The sequence below is a fragment of the Eulemur rufifrons genome, chromosome 7, assembly GCF_041146395.1.
Source record: "Eulemur rufifrons isolate Redbay chromosome 7, OSU_ERuf_1, whole genome shotgun sequence".
Classification (NCBI taxonomy): Eukaryota; Metazoa; Chordata; class Mammalia; order Primates; family Lemuridae; genus Eulemur; species Eulemur rufifrons.
In genome coordinates this window covers 210,863,379-210,886,600 of record NC_090989.1, presented here as the reverse complement: position 1 = coordinate 210,886,600, position 23,222 = coordinate 210,863,379, and the positions used below count along the sequence as shown (strand labels likewise).

At 41.8% G+C, this 23,222-nt stretch overlaps 1 protein-coding gene across 2 annotated transcripts in view; it reads right to left on the bottom strand.

Moving 5' to 3' along the window:
* Positions 1-23,222, bottom strand: part of FRMD3 (FERM domain containing 3) — a 254,155-nt gene that overhangs the window by 55,672 nt on the left and 175,261 nt on the right. For both annotated transcript variants that reach the window (XM_069474091.1, XM_069474090.1), the window contains exons 7-9: positions 5,166-5,253; positions 3,451-3,539; positions 46-109 (exon numbers count right to left, since the gene is read on the bottom strand). In XM_069474091.1, the coding sequence (XP_069330192.1) occupies positions 46-109; positions 3,451-3,539; positions 5,166-5,253 (241 nt within the window). The remainder of the gene's footprint in view (positions 1-45; positions 110-3,450; positions 3,540-5,165; positions 5,254-23,222) is intronic.

The following is a 23,222-nucleotide window of genomic DNA, read 5'->3' as shown; positions in this document are numbered from 1 at the left end:
CTCATGCACACACAATAACAGGTAGTTAGAGAAGCAGTATCTGACCTCCTTCTGGGTGCCAATCACATGGAATGTCTTCCCTTCAAACTTCAATTTGCAGACATCTGGCCTAAGAAAAGAAAATCTCTGGGTGAGAAGAAAAACAGTGGCGGCGAACCAAGGTACCTGGTTTTCCCATAGGGATCCACTGACTCACAAATGCCAAGCAGACTGCAAGAAACAAGGTATTATCTTATCATCGGTGAAGGTCTGATGAGCAGCAAAAAGCCCTAAGTGAATTATACAGCAATTTTCTTCCCAAGAGAGGATCCATAGACAGCTCAGAATTATTTATGCCATTTTTTACAGTTAGGCTGCATCTTTCTTCCAAACAGCTCTAGAGTGTTCGTGAACGTTAATGACCAAAACAACATTAACCGGCCAGCCCACTTAGCAAGGTAGGAAGAATGTGGTTATTTCAGATTCTGCTAATGAAATTAATAAAATGATAGGGAGTCACAGTATCTGACTTTCTCATCCTTCCACATCCGTCTCCAGGAAGCACATCCACCACCCGCAAAATTTTCATTCCTGTTCTCTCTGTTAACAAAAGAATTGTTTTTATAGACTGAGAGGTTCAAAATTGTGAGAACAACTTGAGGAATGACAAACTGAGGTCAAAATAGTGATTTTAGGTTTCATCATAAGGAGCTGCCGAGTGATAACCTGCCTGAAATGTAGACCCTGGTCACTTCCTTGACAGGAAGATACATGCAAAGAGAGGAGAGAATTCTATTTTTATTCCTTTGATCTAACTCCTAGCATAGTGACGCAGGCCCCTGTGCTTTTCCTCGGGGAAAAAGAAGAGCGAGGTCACATTAATAATCTCTTTGAACCTAGGTAGAGGATTTGTGAGAGTGACGAAGTTCAGTGGATTTTTTTAAAACAAGCAAAAACTAGGATTAAATTTGTTTTAGTAACATGGCTGTTATAAATACACGTGCCTAAACAGAAGGCAAGAAGGACGGAGTGTGTATCAGCACTGCACCAGGAACACCAAGATGCAGACAAGATGCAGAAGCCAGAAACAAATGGCCCAGACATTATCCACCTCCACTCTTCAGCGCACCCAGGAAGAAAATGAGACCTAATGAGGAGAGAGATTTGCAATTAATCTGCACTGAGATGCACCAGGTTCTAACCCAACTACTCCAGGGTTCAACCAACTGAAAACCTAAGGGTCTAACATCCTTCAGGACCCCCAAGCCTTTTGCAGTCCTAGTGTAGGATGGAGAAGTCCCCAGATCACCCATACTCCCCAAAGTCAGTAGGAATCCCTAGGGAAGGTGTTGTGGAATGGACTGAAGGTGACTGGCATTGGCGCTTCTTTGCAAGGTACTGAAAATCCAGAGAAGAACACTGGATAACACCAGCATGCTCCATGGAAATTGCAATTTATAGTTCACAAATCACGCCAGATTTACAAAGCTCTCTCACACAGACTATTTCATTTGTTTTCCTCCCTTCTCCTTCCCCCATCCCCGAGAAGGCAGCCAGATATACCTGATACCCATTTTACAGATCTGTACACCGAGACTCCGAGAAGTTCAATGATGTATTAAAGCCAAATGAGAGTTCTGAGAATGTTAATTATGGAAGAAGAGAACAAGCAGGCACAGAGGGAGATTGAAAGTATGAATTGATTTTGGTTGGGTGCGGTGGCTCACGCCTATAATCCTAGCATTCTGGGAGGCCGAAGTGAGAGAATCACTTGAGGCCAGGAGCTCGAGACCAGCCGGAGCAAGAGTAATACCCCCGTCTCTACAAAAAAATAGAAAAATTAGCCAGGTGTGGTGGTGCATGCCTGTAGTCCCAGCTACTCAGGAGGCTGAGGCAGGAGGATCACTTGAGCCCAAGGGTCCAAGGTTGCAGTGAGCTGTGATGATGCCACTGTACTCTAGCCCAGGTGACAAAATGAGACCCCCTCTCTCTCAAAAAATAAAAAAAAAAAGTAAGTATGAATTGAGTGAAAGGCAGTGATAGAGGGGAAAGGAAGCTATTTAGAAAAATTGGGGTCTTAGAGAGGGAGGGCTGATCCTAAAGGAGAGCAGAAGATGTAGGCGGTGTAGGCGGTGAGTATATATTAGCCAGCTGATGCTAACGTAGTAGAGAAGGTTTGAAAGGAAGCCAGGTGCAGAGAAAGGGAAGGGATTTGATGAACAGGTGCTGGGAGATATCCGGAGGCTGTCAGAACCATGAAGCTGCAGTTCAGGTAAGTGCAAGAGGGCATTTCCCCTCCAGGATCAAGGATGCCCACTGGCCTGTCAAGACAAACCTCAGACCCATGGGGTCTTCGGAGTGAGCCCACTGGCCAGTAAGCCACAGGAGTGACAAGCCTGTCAGGGGCCACCAGAGAGGGAACTGAGTCAAGCTGAGGTATGAACAAGACTAAGCCTTTACAATATTCCTCTGCACTCACAATGTTCAGCCTTCCTCACTCTTTATCAAGGCCATTTTGTCCCTTGATTAGACACAGCGAGCACTGCTGGTCACCTACCCGGCTCCAGCCTCCCACCTTCTTAATGACACAACCTAAACCTTATTCTTCCTCAAGGTCAGGAGTTCATGCAGATTGTGCTCTTCTCAGCCCCAGGGTATGGATCTTGATCCAATCAGCCCAGGTATGCCCTTCCCATTCTTCTCCGCAAGGGCTGGTTTAAGTAGGCACATGTGACCCAATTCTGTCCAATTAGATATAGGCAGTCTCCTACCAGGCTTCTGAAAAAGTTATCCTTATTTTAAAAGGAGACATATGGAAGGGGCTGTTCTCCTCCAGGCTCTGGGCATTGCTGTGGGGAGCACACAAGCCTGGGGACAAAAGCCACCACCCTGGGTTGGCGGAGAAGAAAACAGAATCTAAACCCTTCGAGGTGTTGTTGGGCAATTAAGTTAACAGACCACGGAACTGCTTGCTTTTGCTTTGTGAGCTGATCACTCCTCTATGTGCAAACCATTGTGAGTAGCCATTCCTGTTACTTTTTGCCCAAAGCGTCTCCACTGATGCACTGGATAACAAAGGGTGAGTTTGCAGCAAGAGTTCAACAGAAGCGGAGGGTAGAGAGAAGAAGTAGGGGAGAGTGGGTCCTGAGAACTCACCTGTACCCCGCCCTGACCCACCCTGAGTCCCCTCTTTGGCCAGAGCAGTAGAAGCTATTGGTGACACTGACACCTTCTCTTGGTGAAGGCACAGGCCTGAGCCCAGGTCTCCTAAGTTGACCCCTCAGCTTAACAAATCCAATTCCCCACTAAAGGCTACCTAGACTGAGTTTCATTTATATGTGATAAATCCCTTCACAATGAAGCTCCAGGGCTAGGCATTCTACCTGACAATTCCCAAAAAAAGCCAAACAGGAGAGGAGGGGAAACAAGATCAGGAAAAATGATAAGCTAGTTCTCCAGAGAGGTACTCACCATTTTATCAAATGGATTCTCTTATTTCCCTGGAACACCACAAAGCCTGCAGCAGTGAATCCTAAAAACGTTGTTGTGCCTGTTGAATCCTGGAAAAAAAAAAAAAAAATGGAAGGAAACACCTGTTTGGATTAAGGAAAATAAAATAAATGATAAATGGTATATGCTTATTGATCCTCACTCAGGTTAATTTCAGATTAATTCCAATGATTATAGCAATAAACGTAAGTTTCTGAGATGGAATTTCTAAGAGTAGGCCTTCCAAAATCGTGGTGGGGTCCAAGATTATGTAGCTTTTCCCTTTTAGGAAGGGACCTTCTGCCCCTTGAGGGACCTCCTGGAAAAATATAGATTAGTCCCCAATCACGCTGTCTACTGCCAAGTGTCATGTGGTGCTGCCTGTGTCCCAGATCTGCTTTGCAACGTGAACAAGCTGTCCTTGGTTGCCAACAGCACTCTAATGTCATGAAACCAAAGCCCTGAGCATCTCATCTAACTTGATGCCACCCCACACAGGAGTTCTAGCAATTTCAGGATAAAAACATCTCCAGAAAAGCCTACTATGGTTCCAGCCTAGATCAGGAAAACTAAGCATCTCATAGATAAGTGAAGACAAAGGAATAACAACAACAAAAAGAGCAAGTCAGTCTCCAAATAATAAATAAAATAAATAGAGAAGCTCAAACTTCTGCGTAAAAGCTAATTCACTAAATGGAATAGACAAGCCATTACTAGGAAGGGGCAGCTGGAAAATATTCCAAAATCAATTGCGTAGGCAGAACAAGAGGATGCAAATGCCAATATGAACAGGCACCACCAGCTCTCCACCTTGGCTGCAGGTTGGAATCATCTGGGGAGCCTGCTCTCCAACCCCCACAGATCCTGATATAATTGGTGGGGTGTGTTCTGGGCAGCAAGTGCTTATGAAGGTCCCGAGGTGCTTCCAATGAGCATCCTGTGCCGAGAGCTCCAGGCCTCGTGCTTTGCCAAATACTATTAGCTGGTCCAATCTGAGTAAAGAAATGTTCCAGGAAAACTCAAAATCTTACTTTTAAGAGCCTGGTTGATACAAATGCTTAGCTTAGGATGAGGGCTGCTGTCTGGTTAGTTTTAATAAGTGGAAAGGAGGCATTGCTTCCATTAAGCATTTCTGGAAAATGTGCACATGAGCATCACTTGGGAGCTTGACAAAAAGGCAGCTTCCCCAGCGGCACCACCAGAAATCTGATGCAGTGGCTCTGGGTGAGACCCTGGTGATGCTGGTATAGGGGGTCTGCATTTCACCTTGGAGACAAATACTGTCAAATAATATGAATCAAGGAAAACATAAAAACGAGTACTCCTCAGGCCAAAATGTAATTTGAAATCTTTCTTTTTTTTCTTCCACTTTCCCGTTTTTAAAGACTGCATTCTCGCTGGCAATGGGCTTGAAAGCAAATCTGTCAGGATCCTGTAACTTTGGAGAGTGAATTCATGTATGTTAATTTAGGAAAATGTCGCTGCCACATAGCAATTAGTGAGCAATTGGAAGACTGCAGTGGAGAAAAGCAGCTGCCAAAACATGTGACTCAAACCCACTGTTGTCCCTCCCAAGTAGGGGCTGGGGGTCAGGTTGTGGAAAAACCCTAAAAGGGTTCTGCCAGGCCTGCACACCAATTAATTCTCTTTCGGGCAAAACAACCATTACACAATGACCCGCAGTGAAGGACGGTTACCTTGCATGGGTGAGGATCCACCCCGTAGGTTTCCAGAGTGTGAGCTTTCAGGAGTAAGTTAAATTCAGCAACCGGTGGGCTCTGACCTCTAAAATCACACAAGAAAAATTGAAGTTAAAATGGAAAATAATGGAAACATGGAGTCCTTTCCTTCAATAAAACACAACATTCTAAATTAAATAAAGAGGAAAAACCCTTACATAAACAGTAATCAGTAAGACTAAGCCTTATTTCTCACCAGGAGGAGTCCTTTACTTAGGAATCTGAGTCCCACAATAAACCCACACGCACGCTGGTGACCCGTACAGTTAATCAAGGTTATCAAGTAACCAATAAGTAGGCCCTTGCAAATTCAATCTTAATATGAAATAAAACTCAGCATCTGTTCTTTCCTACTCATTTAAAAAGATCACCCAGGGTAAGTGGCATGCCATCTCGCTCAGGGTAGAAAATGTGTGATCCTGTTACCCCGTCAACGAGCCATCTGCGCAAAAAGAATTGTCAACCCTTCTGTGGAAAGCCCTGGATTTCTAAAGGAAATCTCAACCACTCGTCCTAGCACTGTCCTCCAGGGTGGTAAACAAGGTCTTGGCCTCGAGGGGAAAAAGCTTACAAATATAGATGACTGGGAAGCCCTTTCAGGGCTAACTTCTAAACCAGGATTGTGCAACCTTTCAAAGACCCCACTTTGACTAACATTGATATCCTGCATGTATTTTAGAGAATCTGAATCATTCACCAAGGATAATTATATAACTTTAACAAGCAAGAAGAGTTTGCTATGGGAAACAACAGAAATACATTTTTATTTTCAAAATGTAAAATTATATCACAGTATTAAATCTACCTCCACCCAAGCTTCTCCCCAGAGACGGATGGCCCCCCCACCCCTCAAGACAGGGAAGAGTCCTCCCACCTCTAAATCAAAGCAGCACCCCCTCTACCTTCTCCCTAAAGCCTTGCAAAATATTCTCTTTACCCTTAGTGCACTGAAATTTTCCCCAGATACGTCTACGGAGCATCTTTAGTCACCATGATCAGCACAGTGTGGACCATTTTAACCCAACTGCTCATGTCTTTCTTTCATCGTTTCATAATTCTTTCTCTCCCTTCCCCGCCTCCCTCACTCCCAACCACTCTCTTCCCTCCTCTGAGAGGCCTTAGTAGATAGATTTTGAAACTTCTAGGTCTGTTCTCCATGTCTTTTAACCTTTATTTCATTCTTTGTATCTTTTTTGGTACCACATTCTGAATTATTTCTTACTTCAAACGTGCAGCTTGCTGATTTCTTCATCAGCTGTGTGCATTCTGCTTTTCATCTCATTTCTAAGTTTTTAAAAATATCAAATATTTAATTTCCAATGTAATATCTATGTGGATCTTGAAATAGCAGCCTGTTCTTATTTCATGGACATAAATTCCTCTTTTCCCTCTGAGGACGACCACATCCTTTCTGTTAAGGTCCAATCCTGCCGGCTCCAACCATGCTGCTCCTTGGTGAAGGTCTTTGAGCGCGCTAAGAGTCTCTCATTCATGGAGTTGTTCCTTCCTTAAGTGTTTGGTGCTTCTTGGTTGGACGCTCATCTTTATGTTTGAGGTATCTGTTTAACACAGCAGCCCCCAGAGGTTGTAGGGAAGGGTGGGATGTACACACGGAAAGAGCGTGTATCAGTAACTTGATTTTGGGCTGCAGTTCTAACTCCTTCTGGGTGTTGCCCACACGCAGGGTACCTCCAGCTTAAGCCTGCTGCTGCCCACGACTCAGGACAAGCAAACCAGAGGAAGGGGTCACAGTTGCCCAAATGCTCCAAATGCAGTTGCCCAATTTTATCCATTGCCCGAAGCACCCAGAACCACTCCTACCCTGTGTGTGCGTTTGGCCTGGATCCCCTCTGTTTCCTGTCTTCCAGTGACATCTCAGCCACGAAAATAAATAAATTAAAGCTATATACAACAAGATGTATGAATATCACAAAAAATAAAATTGAACAAAATAATCCAGATGCTATAATTTAAGTGTTTGTCCCCTCCTGCACTCACGTTGAAACCTAACCCCCAATGTAACAGTATTAAGAGGTCACTGAGTCATACGGGCTCTGCCTTCATGAATAGATTCAGTCTGGCATGTGCAGGCCTTCCCACCATGTGCTGCCCTGAGCCCTCTGGGCTCTGCAGAGAGTCCCCATCAGCAAGAAGGCCCTCACCAGATGCAGCTCCTTGACCTTGAACTTCCCAGCCTCCAGAACTGTAAGAAATAAATTTCTTTTCTTTATAAATTCCCCAGCCTCTGATATTCAGTTATAGAAATACAAATGGACCGAGACCCCAGACATAAATGAATACAACACTGTATATTCCATTTCTATGGCTTTCCAAAATGAGCAAAACAAAACTAAAGTGTTAAAGGTCAGAGATGTGATCACCTTTGGGGAAGAGGGAAGGGTATGACGAGGGCTTCAGAGGCATTGCCGATTGTCTATTGGACCTGGGTGGTGGTGACATATGTGCTAGCCTTGTGATAATTCATTGAGCTTTACACTTATGCTTTGTACACTTTTCTGACTCTGTGTTATACTTCAACTTTGAAGAGTTTAAGAAAAAAGGAAAAGAATGAAAAAAAGAATATGAAGCACTGGGAACCCTCATCTACTGTCGGTATGAAAGTAATCTAGAGCAACCCTTTTAGCAAACACACTGACATTTCCAAGAAAAATTAAGAGTTGTGCAAACTCTATGGCCCAGCAAATTCCACGCGTAGGTTTGTAACTAAACTAGAGAGAATTATTCAAGAAGCCACAGTAACTTTGTAATAGCAAAAACCTGGAAATGTCCATCAATAGGACGCTGGATACATAAAATATGGTATGTTCATATGATAGAAATTTAATTATAGAGAAGTGAAAATGAAGACCTGTGGCTGTACGCAGCAACGTGGAAGAACCTCAGAAATATAATGTTGATATGGAAAAAATGAAATGCAAGAATAGAGTATGAGTCCAATTATATGAAAGTAAAAATAGACAAAAGTAAAGCAATACATTGTTTACTGATATATATGAAGGACATTTATAAAAGCAAAACAAGAGAATAACTAACTCAAAATTCTGAAGAGTGTACCTATGGGGGGAGGAAGGAGAGTGGTCTGGGAGGGGGACATAGGAGACTTCAGAGCAGCTGGGGATGTTCTCATTCCTAAGCAGAGGTAGAAGGTCACGGGTCTTTTTTTTCAATTAATCTTTAAATCATATATATATTGTATGTGCTCTGTTATAGTCTTTTTCATGTATTATATATTTTGTAATGATTAAAAAAGAAACAATTTTTGCCTTTTTAATATTTCACTGGATGAAATACTATACAGTCTATAAAAAGACCCCTGAACTAACCGTATTGGAATATAACAGATACACATGCAGAGGTATCTTTTACTAGTCCCAAGGAGCAGATGAGTTTTTAGACTGCCAAGCAATATACATATTTTTTTCACTTACTATTGATAAAGAAAGAATTCTTATCTTCATTTTATAGATGAGGATTCTGACACTCAAAGACAAAAATAACTTGCTCAAGGTTCCATGGCTAGTAAGTGCAAATGCAAGTTGACCTGGTTCCAAAGTGCTTTTCAGGGCTTGTACCAACATCATTACCAACATTTTATGGTCAAGAGCCATCTGCCTGCTCTCCTGGATACCACGGCACACCATTTCAAAATGACATGGTTTCCATCCTTTTCTTATTTAAAAAAAAACTTTTTCAAATTCTAAAATTTGTCTTATCAATGATAAAGCCATTCATTCCGAGTGACTGATACTTAGATCTGATAAGCGAGCAGAGATGTCTCCATTTAAATTTAAAACTAAAGCCTGCAGGTCAAATCTGGACTGCTGCCTGATTTGGTACAGCCCCCAAGCTAAGAATGGTTTTTACATTTGTACATGGTTTAAATCAATCAAAAGAATAATAATATTTCATGACCCACGAAAATTATATGACATTCAAATTTCGGTGTCCATAAATAAAATTGAATGGAGCACAGTCACACCCATTTGTCTGCGTATTGTCTATGGATGCTGTCACGCTACAATGGCAAAACCGAGTGGTCCCAATTAGACTGCATGTTCTGCAAAGCTTAAAATGTTTACTATGATAGCTGGCCTAATACAGAGAAGGCTTGCTGAACCTTGAGCTGGGACCAGAACACAGAAATAGGAAACCACAGGATCCATGTCTGTTGCTTTCTGCAAAACGAAGGTAAGAACAGTACCTACCTCCAAGATATGGTACAAAGAGTAAGCAGGTGACAAACGTAAAGCAATCAGAACAGTGCCTGGCACATGGCATGTTCTGTCCTTACCATCAAAATAGCATTGGTTGTTTTGCTAACCTCTGCACATGACTGAAGTCAGAAATGCTAGCTGACAGGAAGTAGGAGGAAGGATGTCAAGATATTCGTCACAAAGCAAAGGTCCATCTTTAAAATAAAAATCCTCAAGTTGGCATCATTTGCTTTGGGTTTGACTGCAGACCTCCACTGGCTACTCAGTTAAAAGGCTTAATGGGAAAAGTTACACACAGGGAAAACCTAACCACAACACTCCGAGAAAGCAAAAAGATCAGAGCCAAAGGAGAAAGGCAGGGACCCGGATAGCACCGGAGACTCCTGAGGCCCTCAACTCACCGAGGAAGAAACCATTTAATGATCCATCTTTCAGGAAGTCATGAAGATCAATTAAATAGAAATGTGGGTTTTTTCCCCTTGAATCTCCCACTGGGCATTTGTTTCTGGCAAAATCTCTGGTAATGGAAAATAATGATTTTCTATCCTCTAAATCTTGCACCAGGAAATGTTCTGCTCAGATTAACAGTGTCTCTAATGAGACATTTAGAGGCAAAGACCAGTGATTAGTTGAATTCTTTTTTAAGAGCTAACAATTCTCCAAAGATAGACTTTTCTAATAAATTAAGTGAGGTCAAGCAATTATGTATTGAGCTATATTTCTCCCTTCTGCCAGTCTTGAGTACATTTAGCCAAAGAGGAACCATCTCTCTTTTAATGATCTTCCTTTAGCAAATCATTACATAGAGTACAATGACACACAGCATCACAAGAACAAATGCAGATTATTAGTGGACATTCATTTTGGAATGAGGTGGGGATCTTGCCAGCAATGACCTGGACTGCTCGGAGCACAGGTGGCAGGCAAGGGCGTGGGTTTGGTTCCCTCTCACCCATTTGGATCTACAAGCTCTAGGACCAACATAATGGTCTCCTAACTCTGAAAAGTAAAATTATCAATTTGGGTTAGATTACGTTTTGCTGCAACTTGGTTGCAACTTCACTTATATTAGCTTTGTTGCAACTTTATATTTTCCTCACCACTGGCTTCAAATGTTTGGGAATGCTTTCAGGACTTGCCCTTTAGCAGGACTTGGGACCTTAGCACCTGTGAGACTCCAGAGAGCTTTATGCTTTACAGCGTGGCTGCAGACTTTGGGTGCTGCAGGGAGACTCCCGTGCTCTTCAGTCCCATCCCTGCATCTCTGGACTTCAGAAGATCTTTCTCCTCCCTGTTGTCCTGTCCCCTGCCATCTGGGCAAGGGCCACGGTTGCCCTGGCTGAAGGTCTGGAGTGCAGCAGAGGGATTGCACCTCCTGCTGGTGAGTGGCCTGGCTAGCTGCCCTTACCCCCACCTATGGCTTTTTATGTGAAATACCATTCTGTTTTAAAATTAGTCTGAAAGTTTTAAATGTTGTCTTAACATTCACCAGAGAAATCTTATTGAGATTCATAAAGAGATTATCTATCTCATCACGGTGTTTGTTAAAACAGTTGAAAAATAAAATTAATAAGCCATTAGGTCATTATTACGTAATGGTTTTGTTCACAAAGATAAATGGATTTCTTTTTCCCTCTTTCTTTTCAGATAATGTCTCTGGCTTTGTTCTGTGGCTGCAGCAGGCTGTTAGTACGTATCTTTATACCATCAGAATGAATGAGATATATCTGTATAAATTATTGATTCACTTGAGTCTACCTTGGTAATTCAGAGCTGAAAACTCCGGCAGCTTATCTAATAGAACGATGTAACTAGCAGATTGAAGTTACCTACCACAGCAACAATTGCCAGTTGGGGGGTCAAATGCCCTTTGACCTTTATACCTAAACACCTGCAAATTGAGCTGTATCCCATTCAGAATTTTAAGAACAGGTCCTCCTCCCATCATTCCACCAGAAGTGGAAACAACTCTTCTTCTGGGGAGGACATTCTGGATTTTAGTATGTTTATATTTCTTTGTATCCTCAGATGGGCTCAAGAAATATGATTTTATAGTTTTTCCAGCTTGTTGGTACTATTTTGGTGTCAGGAGAGATCAATGTTTCATGCCTTTCTACATCCTAAACAGAAAGGAAGAGAGAGTCCCCAGTCTGTCATTCCCAACTTTTACTTAGAAAGGGGCATTATCTCTTTCAAACCCCTTAGGGATTATTAGGGACCATCTCTGTGCAGAACATTAGATAAAACACTGCAAATTTGGGTAACTGCCATGCCACAAGGGAGATAGTAGTGATGCCCTGGGGCCATGCAGAGACAAGGCTTATAGGAGAGCAGCAACGTAGACAGATATTAGACCGCAGTGCATGAAAACTCAGGTCAAGTTCTATAGCTTCCCAATTGTGTAGCCTTGGGTAAGTTAATTTCTCAGAACTCTGTTTCCTCAACTGTAAAAGACGATGGCTGCAAACACAATGCCAATAGAGGCAAAAGGTGAATTGGCTGAGCAGGGATGGTGGCAATTCAGAAAGCAAGTGACTCTTTTAAACAGGCACTGCTGCTGAGTATTGCCACACGGAAGTCAGAGCATAATGTGATCAAATCCCCTCGTTGCAAGCAAAGCTGGAACTACACGACAACTGATTACATTTTTTAAATAATTATTTGGCCCAAAGTACATACATCTTGGTCAATGTGTAGACCAAGGACTGTCATTTTATAACCCTCGCCTTGGGCTCCAAGGATCCCTCAAGTGTAGCAACTGGGTGTCAAATTTCTTTGCTGTTGACTAGTGACCTCTTGATAGTCTTTGACTAAAGGATCTGAGTGGTGGTTGTAGCTGTCTTTGACTATTAAAAATTAGGAAGCAAATTAATTGTTGCTTCATGAATATCATTATGTAGATAAAATCTTTCTAAACATGAGGCCATGGGGGTAGTGTGGATGATGAAGGGGACCCCAGCTTGGGGCTGAAGCAGTGGAAAATCTGGGCTAGGCCATTCCACACTGCTACAGGGCGCCATGCAAAGCTGTCCCTCAATAATTATTTGTTGTATGAATGGATGGATAGAAAGGTGCATGGATGTCTGGATGAACTGTGGATGGATGGAAGGATGGGTGAATAAATGCATTGTTATAGTCTCATTGAAAGTTCAAAGGGTCTTTGACCCTATGCATAAGTTAGAATCACATGTCGGGGTAATCAGAGAATGTGTTAAGTAATGGCTGGCTCCTACTTTCAATGCAACCCCTCCCTCCTTCTTCAGAGCCACGTTGCACATTGGGGACATTGCTCTTTCCCCCTTCAAGACACTTTAGCCAGATTTCACCCGTATAAAAAATGTTAATGGCTCGGGTGTGCCCACCACTTGCCCCAGGTCCCTCCCTCCCTAGAAATGTCCCTGATTCTAAGAAACATAATGCAAGGATTTAGTTTTTACAGGAAAAGCATGTGATGCCAATGGCTCCATCTTCTCATTCCTAAAAAAGGGTGTTATACCAAATAGTAACAGAAAATGCAATGGATTTGATACCCTGTTGGGGAGTGAGATTTTAGGCATTTGGAAGGGGCTTAGGAAGCAGAAGGATACAGGGAGAGGAAAGAGAGATGACAGAAAGTACATCTTAAGAGAGATCAGGGCTGTAAAATAATTGGACATTTCCCATCTTCCTTTTACACAGTAAACACTCTTCTCAAAACTGACAAAAGCGTGTCTCAAGAGGGCCCTTGTGACTTATTCATCAGAAGCACAGGTAGAGGAAATTTTTCATGGCAGGACATTTATTTCTAGAAAGCTAGACATTTTTTAAACTGTAACTCCTCATTGGGAAGCCATGGCACATGATTTACAAAGTATGTGAGTTTCGAGAAATAGAGAAAATTACTCTTTGTAAAGGATATTGCATCACTGTTGCTTCCAGCACAAACCTCACTGCACAGGATCACTACAGCAGTGGTTAACTGAATTATTTTTCTGCTCCTCGAGGGCAAGGAATATGCTTCATCAAAACCACTTTACCGCCAATTGAGCTTTTTGAATATGTAAAAGCTGATGACCTAAGACTGACGTTAATGCAAATGTCTTTGCCTCTAATGACAAACCTGATGAACTGGTGATGAGAGGAAGGTAAGACTAGCTGAAGGAGGAAGGCCACGATGGCGGACTAAAAGCAGCCTGCACAACACCACTCTCACTGGGAAGATCAAAAGTGGTGCAGAGATGCTCACCTTTGCATCAGTCTTCTGAGCGAGAGCCCTGGGGATCCACGGAGAGGAGGTGGGAGTGAAGTAAAGAAGACAGAAGTCGATGAGCTGCTCAGCAGGACTGCAGGTAATTAGGGAAGGCGCCCACACGTGGGAAAGGGAAAGAAGAGAAGAGCCCAGGCTCCACACTTCCCCTGAGGATACTGCACAGCGGCAGGGGCCCCTGCTGCAGCAGGCCTCCAACCGATACAGAGACCTGACTAGAGTCTGTGCAGCTGCACTGCCCTGAGAGAAGGGATTGTCGGCTTGTGAGTCCTGGGTGCTGCGAATGGCACCAGTGTAACGTCCCATCCTCAGAATGCTACTTTTGCCCAGAGGTCAGATCTATGACTGCAGTCTGCCCCTTCCCTCCACCAGGCAGGGAGGGAGTGGGGAATCCTGGCACTCACACGTGCCCCGGGGGAAGGTGATGTGCACCCCTCCTGCCACTGCCACCACCACTGGGGGCCCTGGGCAGAGCAGAAGACCAAGGGCCAGGCACCCACTGCTGTGGCCTAGGCGACCCTACTCAACAGCACTTCCCGCAGGACCTGGGCAGAGCATGTGCCTGTAGCCCTCGGCACCCATTGCCCCCTACCAAGGCAGCTGGATCGCTGCCACTGCTGCCTGAAAGCCCCTGAACTGGACAAAAGCCAGCCCAGCTGTGGCCTTTGGATGTGGGCAGTCTGCACACCATGGACCTGCACCACCCTGCACAGGTGCCCTGAGTACCACAGCCTGGGTATGCCCTGCCCCACCTGTGTGCCCCACCTGTGTGCCCCACCTGTGTGCCCCACCTCATGGCTGCCCTGGGCTGTGCCTGTGAATGCTGCACCCTACAGACCTGCTCCATCCTTGGTAAGTGCCCTGCCCCATACGGCTGGTCTGTCCAGGGGTTCCACTCCACCCCACCTGTGAGCTATGACTTGCTGACCTGCTCCACATAGGGGGCCACTCTGTCCCATGCCCTGTGGGTCTATAGAGCCGCTACAACCTTAGCGCTTGCTAAGTCTTGCACTGCACCTTGCATGGACCTTGCCCAGCCCATGCACCTGGTACCTTGGCTGTCCAGGCCTGCACACATGGGCTCTGTGCCCAGAGGACCTTCTCCATCCCATGCATACACCCCATCCTGTTGGCCAGCTCCACCTCGTATGCACACCTGGCAACACGGGGCAGCCCTGCCACAGTGGCTTGATGACAACCACAGGGGAATAGGGGAGATGCAGCAGAACAGCAGTGTTAAAGGCTCACAGCACATCCACCCCACTCCTGCCCAGTCAAGCTTCTGGAATAGGATCCAGGAACCCAACCCTGTCTTCACTGAGCAACAGAGGTCTCAGCAGAGGAGAACAGGTGGACCATATCTCCTATCTGTTTTGAGCTGAGAAAACATGGCCCCAGATGAGAAGGCACCAGCATAAAACTCCAGCAACATGAAAAAACAGGCTGTCTCACCACCCCAAAAGTATCACAATAGCTCTCCACTAATAAGCTCTAACCAAAAGGAAATTGCTGAGATGACAGGTATGGAATTCAGATTATGAATGGTAAGTAAGGTGAATGGAATTGAGGAGATGGTAGAAAACCATCTTAAAGAAACCAAACAATAATTCAGAATGTGAATGACAAATTCACTAAAGAGATAGATAACCTTAGAAAAGAGGTAACAGAAATTAAAGAAATGAAATAGTCATTTAGGGAATTTCAAAATACATCAGAAAGCATTAACAACAGACTAGACCAAGCAGAAGAAAGAATTTCAGAGCTTGAAGACAAGGATTTCAAAATAACTCAGTAAAAAATACAGGAAAAAAAAAAAAGATCAATGAACAATCACTGAGAGAAGTATGGGATTATGCAAAGCAAACTAATATAAGAATTATAGGTATCCTAAGGGAGAAGAAGAAAAAGCAATAAGCATGGAAAACCTATTAATACTTGGGAGAATAATAGAGGAAAACTTCCCTGATATCACGAGAGGTTTAGATATCCAGATGCAAGAAGGTCACTGAACACCTGGAAGATTCATAGCAAATAGGACATCACCAAGACATACAGTCATCACCCTGACCAAAGTCAAAATGAAAGAGAAAATACTACAAGCTGAGAGACAAAACAGCAAGTTACTTACCTCATCACACTAACAGCAGACCTCTCAGCAGAGACCTTTCGAGCCAGAAGGGATTTGGGTCCCATTTTTAGTCCGCTTAAACAGAATAACTGCAGTCAAGAATTTTGTATCCTGAAAAACTAAGTTTCATAAGTAAAGGAAAAATGAAGTCTTTCCCAGACAAGCAAACACTAAGGGAATTTGTCACCACTAGACCTACCCTACAGGAAATGCTTAAAAATGCTTTATACATGGAAAAGACCAGTCAAGACCCACTAACCCACTAATGTGAAAACACCCATAAGTTAAACCTCTTGGCCCTTATGAAACAGTAACAAGGGAGAAAACAAAGCACCTAGGTATCACTCAACATGATGAACAGAACAGTATCTCATATATCAATACTAACATTGAATGTAAATGGTCTTAATGCTCCTTTTGACAGATATGGACTGGCTAAATGAATGAGAAAACACACCTCAAGTATGTTATTGCCAAGAAACCCATTGAACTTGCAAGGATACTCACAGACCTAAGGTAAAGGGATGGAAAAAAATTGTCCAGGCAAATGGAAACAAAAAGTGAGCAGGAGTAGCTATTCTCATATCACATAAAATAGATTTTAACAATTTTTTTTTAAAAGACAGTCATTATATAATGATAAAGGGAGCAATTCAGCAAGAAGATATAAAACAATCCTAAGTATATATACACCTAACACAGGAGCTCCCATATTCATAAATAAAATACTACTACATCTAAGCAAAGAAATAAATAGCAACACCATAATTGCTGAGGATTTCAACACTCCACTGATAGAACTGCACAGATCATTGAGGCAAAAGATCAACAAAGAAACCCTGGACTTAAAAAGGACTCTAGAACAAATAGACCTAACAGACATCTACAAAACATTCTACTGAAAAGCTACAGAATATCTATTCTACTGAAAAGCTACAGAATATCTATTCCTCTCATCAGCATATGGGACATTTTCCAAGATAGATCATATGTTAGCCTACAAAACAAATCTCAGCAAATTCAGAAAAATCAAAATCATTCTGTGTATCTTCTCAGATCACAGTGGAATAAAACTAGAAATCAACTTCAAGAGCAACTCTCAAATCTACACAAAGTCATAGAAATTAAACAACCTGCTACTGAATGATACTTGCGTCAATGAAGAAATTAAGATGGAAATCAAAAGATTTTTTTAACTGAATGATAATCATGACACAAGATAGAATATCTATGGAATACAGAAAAAAAAATATTAAGAGGGAAATTCATAGCCTTAAATACTCACATGAAAAAGACAGAAAGATCACAAATTAACAACCTAATGTCACATCTTAGGGAACTAGAAAAAGAAGAACAAACCAAATCCAAAGCCAACAGGAAAAAAAAAAAAAAAAAGAAAGAACAAAGCTCAGAGCAGAACTAAATAAAATAGAAACCAAAAAAACAATACAACGGATTAGTGGAAAAAAATTGGTTCTTTGAAAAGATAAACAAACTTGACAGACCTCTTGCTAGATGAATCAGAAATAGAAGAGAAAGGACTCTAATAGGCTCAATCAGAAATAAAAAAAGAAGACATTACAACTGATACCACAGAAATACAAAATATCACCCATGAATACTACGAAAATCTCTATGCATAAAAACTAGAGAACATAGAGGAAATGAATAAATTACTAGAAACACATAACCCCCCAAACCTGAATCAGGAAGAAATAGAAACCCTGAACAGACCAATAAGAAGCAGCAAGATTAAAGCAGTAATAAAAAATCTACCAACAAAGAAACTCTGGACCAGATGAATTCATAGCCAAATTCTATCAGACCTACAAAGAAGAACTGGTACCTATCCTATAGAAATTATTCCATAACATCAAGAAGGAGGGAATCCTCCCTAACTCATTCTGTGAAGCCAGTATCACCTTAATACCAAAGCCATGAAAGGACACAACAAAACAGAAAACTACAGACCAATATCCCTTACAAAAATAGTTGTAATAATCCTCAACAAAATATTAGCAAACCAAATTCAACTGCACATCAAAAAGATAATTCACTATGATCAAGTAGGTTTCATTCCAGGATGGAAGGATGGGTTAACATATGCAAATCAATAAACATGATTCACCATATAAACAGAAGCAAAAACAAAGACCACATGATCATATCAATAGATGCAGAAAAAATATTCAATAAAACCCAATACCCTTTCTTGATAAAAAAAACTCTCAATAAACTAGGCATAGAAGGAACATACCTAAAAATTATAAAACCCATATATGACAAACCCACAGCCAACATCATACAGAATAGGGAAAAGTTGAAAGCATTCCCCCTAAGAACCAAAACAAGACAGGGGGCCCACTCTCACCACTTCTATTCAACTCAGTAGTGGAAGTCCTAACCAGAGTGATCAGGCAAGAGAAAAAAATGAAGGGTATCCAAATCAGGAAAAAGAAGATCAAACTATCTCTGTTTGCTGGTGATATGATCTTGTATCTAGAAAACCCTAAAGGCTCCACCCAAAGACTCCTATGATAAATAAATTCAGCAAAGCCTCAGATTACAAAATCAATGTACAAAAATCAGTAGCATTTCTATATTCTAATAACAGTCAAGCTCGGATTCAAATCAAGCACTCAATACCATTTACAATAGCTATAAAGAATATAAAATACCTAGAAATATACCTAACCAAGAAGGTGAAAGATCTCTACAAGGAGAACTATAAAACACTGATGAAAGAAATCACAGAGGATGGAAAAACATCCCATGCTCATGGATTGGTAGAATCAACATTAAAATGCCCATACTGCCAAAAGTGATTTACAGATTCAACACAATCCCATCAATTACCAAGGTTCACAGATCCAGAAAAAATAATTCTACACTTACCAAAAAAAAAAGCCCGAATAGCCAAAGCAATCTTATACAAAAGAACAAATCTGGAGCCATCACCTTACCTTACTTCAAATTATATTACAAGCCTATAGTAACTCGAACAGCAGGGTACTGGTATAAAAGTAGACGAATGGAACAGAATGGAGATCACAGAAACAAAACCATCTGCCTACAACCAAATTATCTTTGACAAAGCAGACAACAACATATGGTGGGGAAAGGAAGCCCTGTCAGTAAATGGTGTTGGGAAAACTGGATTGACACATGCAGAAGAATGTAACAAGACCCCTACATTTCACTATATACAAAAATTAGTTCAAGATGGATAAAAGACTTAAATGTAAGGCATGAATCATAAAAAGTCTAGAAGAAAACATAGGAAAAAATTTTCTAGACATAAGCCTAGGCAAAGAATTTATGACTAAGACCCCAGAGGCAAATACAGAAATAACAAAAATAAATAAATGGGACTTAGTTAAATTAAAAAGCTTCTGCACAGCAAAAGAAATAATCTAAAAAGCTTCTGCACAGCAAAAGAAATAATCAGCAGAGTAAATAAACAACCTACAGAATTGGAGAAAATATTCACAAACTCTACATCCAGCAAAGGGATAATATCAAGAATCTACAAAGAACTCAAGCAAATCAGCAAGAAAAAAACAACCCCATTAAAAAGTGGTCATAAGACATGAACAGAAGTTTTTCAAAAGAAGAGAAACAAATGGTCAACAAACATGAAAAAATTTTCAACACCACTAATCATCAGGGAAATGCAAATTAAAACCACAATAAGATAACAACTTACCCCTGTCACAATGGCCATTATTATAAAGTCAAAATACAATAGATACTGGCATGAATGCAGAGAGAATGGAATAGTTATTCACTGTTGGTGGGACTGCAATTTAGTGCAACCTCCATGGAAAAAGGTATAGAGAGTCCTCAAAGAAATAAATGTAGACTTACCATGATCCAGCAGCCCCACAACTAGGTGTCTAAGAGTGGAAAAGAAGTCATTTTATCAAAAAGACACCTGAATTCAAATGTTTTTTGCAGCACAATTCACAATTCCACAGATGTGGAATCAATCTAAGTGCCCATCAATTCATGAGTGGATAAAGAAAATGTATATATATACACCATGGAGTACTACTCAGCCATAAAAAGAAATGAAATAATGTCTTTTGCAGCAAGTTGAATGAAATTGGAGACCATTATACTAAGTGAAGTATCTCAAGAATGGAAAAACTAACATCACATGTATTATCTAGTAATTGGAAGCTAAACGATAGGCACACATGGTCACAAAGAGATGTAAAGGACATTGGAAACCAAAAAAGGGGGAAAGGGGGAGGGGTGATGATTAAAACTTACCTATCTGGTACAATGAACATTATTCTGGTGATGGGTACACTGGAAGCCCCAACTTAAGCATTATAAAAGGTATCCATGTAACAGAAACTTTCGTACCCCACTAATATTTTGAAATTAAAAAAAAGGCTAGCTGAGTAGAAACTCTAGGAAATGCCTCCAGAGAAGGCTATCAGAGTTCCTCATAGTGAAATCAATCTTATTCTTGATCTTTGACCCCCCCTGAACACCCTAAGGACTAATGGAATGTGAATTTCCTTTTAACCCAGAGGGTTATGATTTAAACTGTGAAAAACAGAAACCAAGTGGGCTAAAATTAACGGAATGGTCAAGTCCCCAGGGATTGCAGCAATGGCTTCCTCCAGCCTCCAGGGGGCTTCAGAAGGAGGAATAATCTATTTCTACATTAGTGCCAGGGTTAGGACCTCATCTCTGCACACCAAACTCAAATGAAGTCTGCAAATCATAGAAGATTCTTTTCCACATATAGTTTTAAAAACAAATATGGCTCCAAATGTCTTTACAAGTATCTACAGGGTCAGGAGAGCGAAGCAGAAATTGATCCTGCTCTGCCACACGTTTGGAATAGGAATCAGCAAACTGGGACCCATAGGCCAAATCTGGCCTGCCACCTGTTTTATCAACAAAGTTTTATTGAATCGCAGCCCACTCATTCATGAATTGTCTACATTTTCTTTTGCTCTACAAAAGAAGAGCGTAGTAGTTGTAATAGGGACTGCATGACCCAGAAGGCGAAAAAGATTTAACTACTCCTTATCTAGAAGAATCATTCAGCCTCAGCGGGTTTTGGCATTGACATCTGTTTGATAATTTTATAAGTGATATATCTGCCTATTCTCTGGTTCACATGATATTAAGAGGCCCAAAGATCCCTATATAAAAATCTTTCTGAATAAAACTCCATTAGCTACCTACCTTTAGAATAGCCAAAACCCAAAACAATGAAAACACCAAATGTTGGCAAGGATGTGGAGCAACAGGAACTCTTATTCATTGCAAGTGAGTATACAAAATAGTACAGCCACTTGGAAAACAGTTTGGTGATTTTTTACAAAACTAAACATACCACATGATGTAGCAAGCAATCATACTCCTTGGTACTTACAGAAAGGAGTTGAAAATGTCCATATAAAAACCTGCACACAGATGTTTATAGCAGCTTTATTCATAATTACTCAAACTTGGAAGCAACCAAGAAGTCCTTCAGTAGGTGAATGGAAAAATAAATTGCAGCACATCCAGACAATGGAATATTATTCAGTACTTTAAAAATTAGCTATTGAGAAATACAAAGACACAGAGGAATTTTAAACGCATATTACTAAGTGAAAGAAGCCAATCTGAAAAGGCTATATACTGTGTGATTCCAACTATGATATTCTGTAAAAGGCAAAACTCTGGATATAGTAAAAAGATCAGCGGTTGCCAAGAGTTAGGGAGAGGGAGTCATGATTTTTAGGACAATGAAACTAACTCTGTATTTTACTATCATGATATTGATACTGTCATGGTATACTGTACATTTGTCCAAACCCATAGAACGTACACCAAAGAGTAAACTCTAATGTCAACTGTGTACTGTGGGTGATTATAATATATGAATGTAGGTTCATCAGTTGTAATAAATGTAGCACTCTGGCAAGGAATATTGCTAATGAGGGGAGCTATGCATGTGTGGGGGCAGGGGGTATAGAGGAAATCTCTGTACCTTTCCTCAATTTTGCTGTGAACCTACAGTTCTCTTAAAAAATACAGTCCATTTAAAAAATGAAAACAACTCTGTTAGTCAAAGAGATTGTGCAGGCCATCAGGAGCTGTTTTCTAGATGCCCCAGCTTGCACCACCTTCTGGACACCTGATAGAATTGGGCAGGACTGCAGGACTGGTCCAGACCAGAGAGCTGTAAGCAGAAGTGACACGTACCATGTCCAAGCCGAAGCACAACTTTCCAGAGTTCTCTTTTCCGTTTGGCTCAGCAACTAGCAAATTCAAGCTTCTGACTTCCCTGAGTGACCATGATGAGCAGAGGCCCCCAGCTGACCTCTGGTGGACGCCAAATAGAAAAAGAAAGAACTTTTCTTGTTTTAAGGCCCTGAGCTTTGGGGGTTGTTTGTTTTCTCAGCAAAATCCAGCTTATCTTGATTAATACAGAGATGATCAATAACTATAATATGCTATTATATTTGCAAAACTGTGACTTCTCCCTACCCTCCAGTACAAAGATATGGCATATTTAAGGAAGAGAATGTGATCCAGGCATGAATTTTAATCTTCCCTCATTAATCTCTTAAACATTTAAAGGTATCTAATTTAGTCCATGGGAAGAAACTCTTATAAAATCTTGATCTTCTATTTCTGAGCACCATAAAACTCCTAGGAGTATCTTTCATCTGTCTCTCCCTCTTCCTCTCTCTTTCTCTCTCTCTCCCCAAGCAGTGTGTAACCTCCCACAGAGGGAAGTTCTGCTTTCTCGCTGATTAATTTTCTCCCAAGAATGGCAACTTTTGTCCCTTCCTCAGAGAGCATAGGAGCAGAATGGTTCCAATCAATAAAGACTCTGGGAGAAAGTTAGGAAACCACCCCTGCCCAGGTGCACATGTTTATGCCACTGTAATGCCTCACCATTTCCACTCATGAGTATCTATTTTGTTCTCTTTCTCAACTACTTCAGAAACCAGGCAGGACGAAGGGGGTTATTTATCAGGCCCCTCAAGCCCCAAACAAAGACCAGCTGGAGTCCTCTCAGGAAGTCTCCAGAACAACAGTTCAGTGGCTGCAAACTCTCCCTTTGCCATGTGAGCAGGTCATGGGATAACACTGGCGAGCGGGGTGGCCACGCCTCGGTGCAGCTTCACGCTGGTCTCCTCCGTCTGTGATTCTTCCTGGCACTGTCAGGTTTGCAGAGCAATCCAACCGTAGGCCCAATTCCCCACGTAAGGATGACACTTTCTTGACCTGTAAGGGAAGGGCTGGCAGAGCCCTCAAAGCACCTACAGCCTCTGCAGCAGGTTTCCCATCTGACTCCAAAAGCGCCCCTCCCGCTGCACCGTCAGCTGCACCTGCTCTTCTTGTCGTCTGCTCCAAACCTGCAATCTCTCTGCTGCACGATGCGG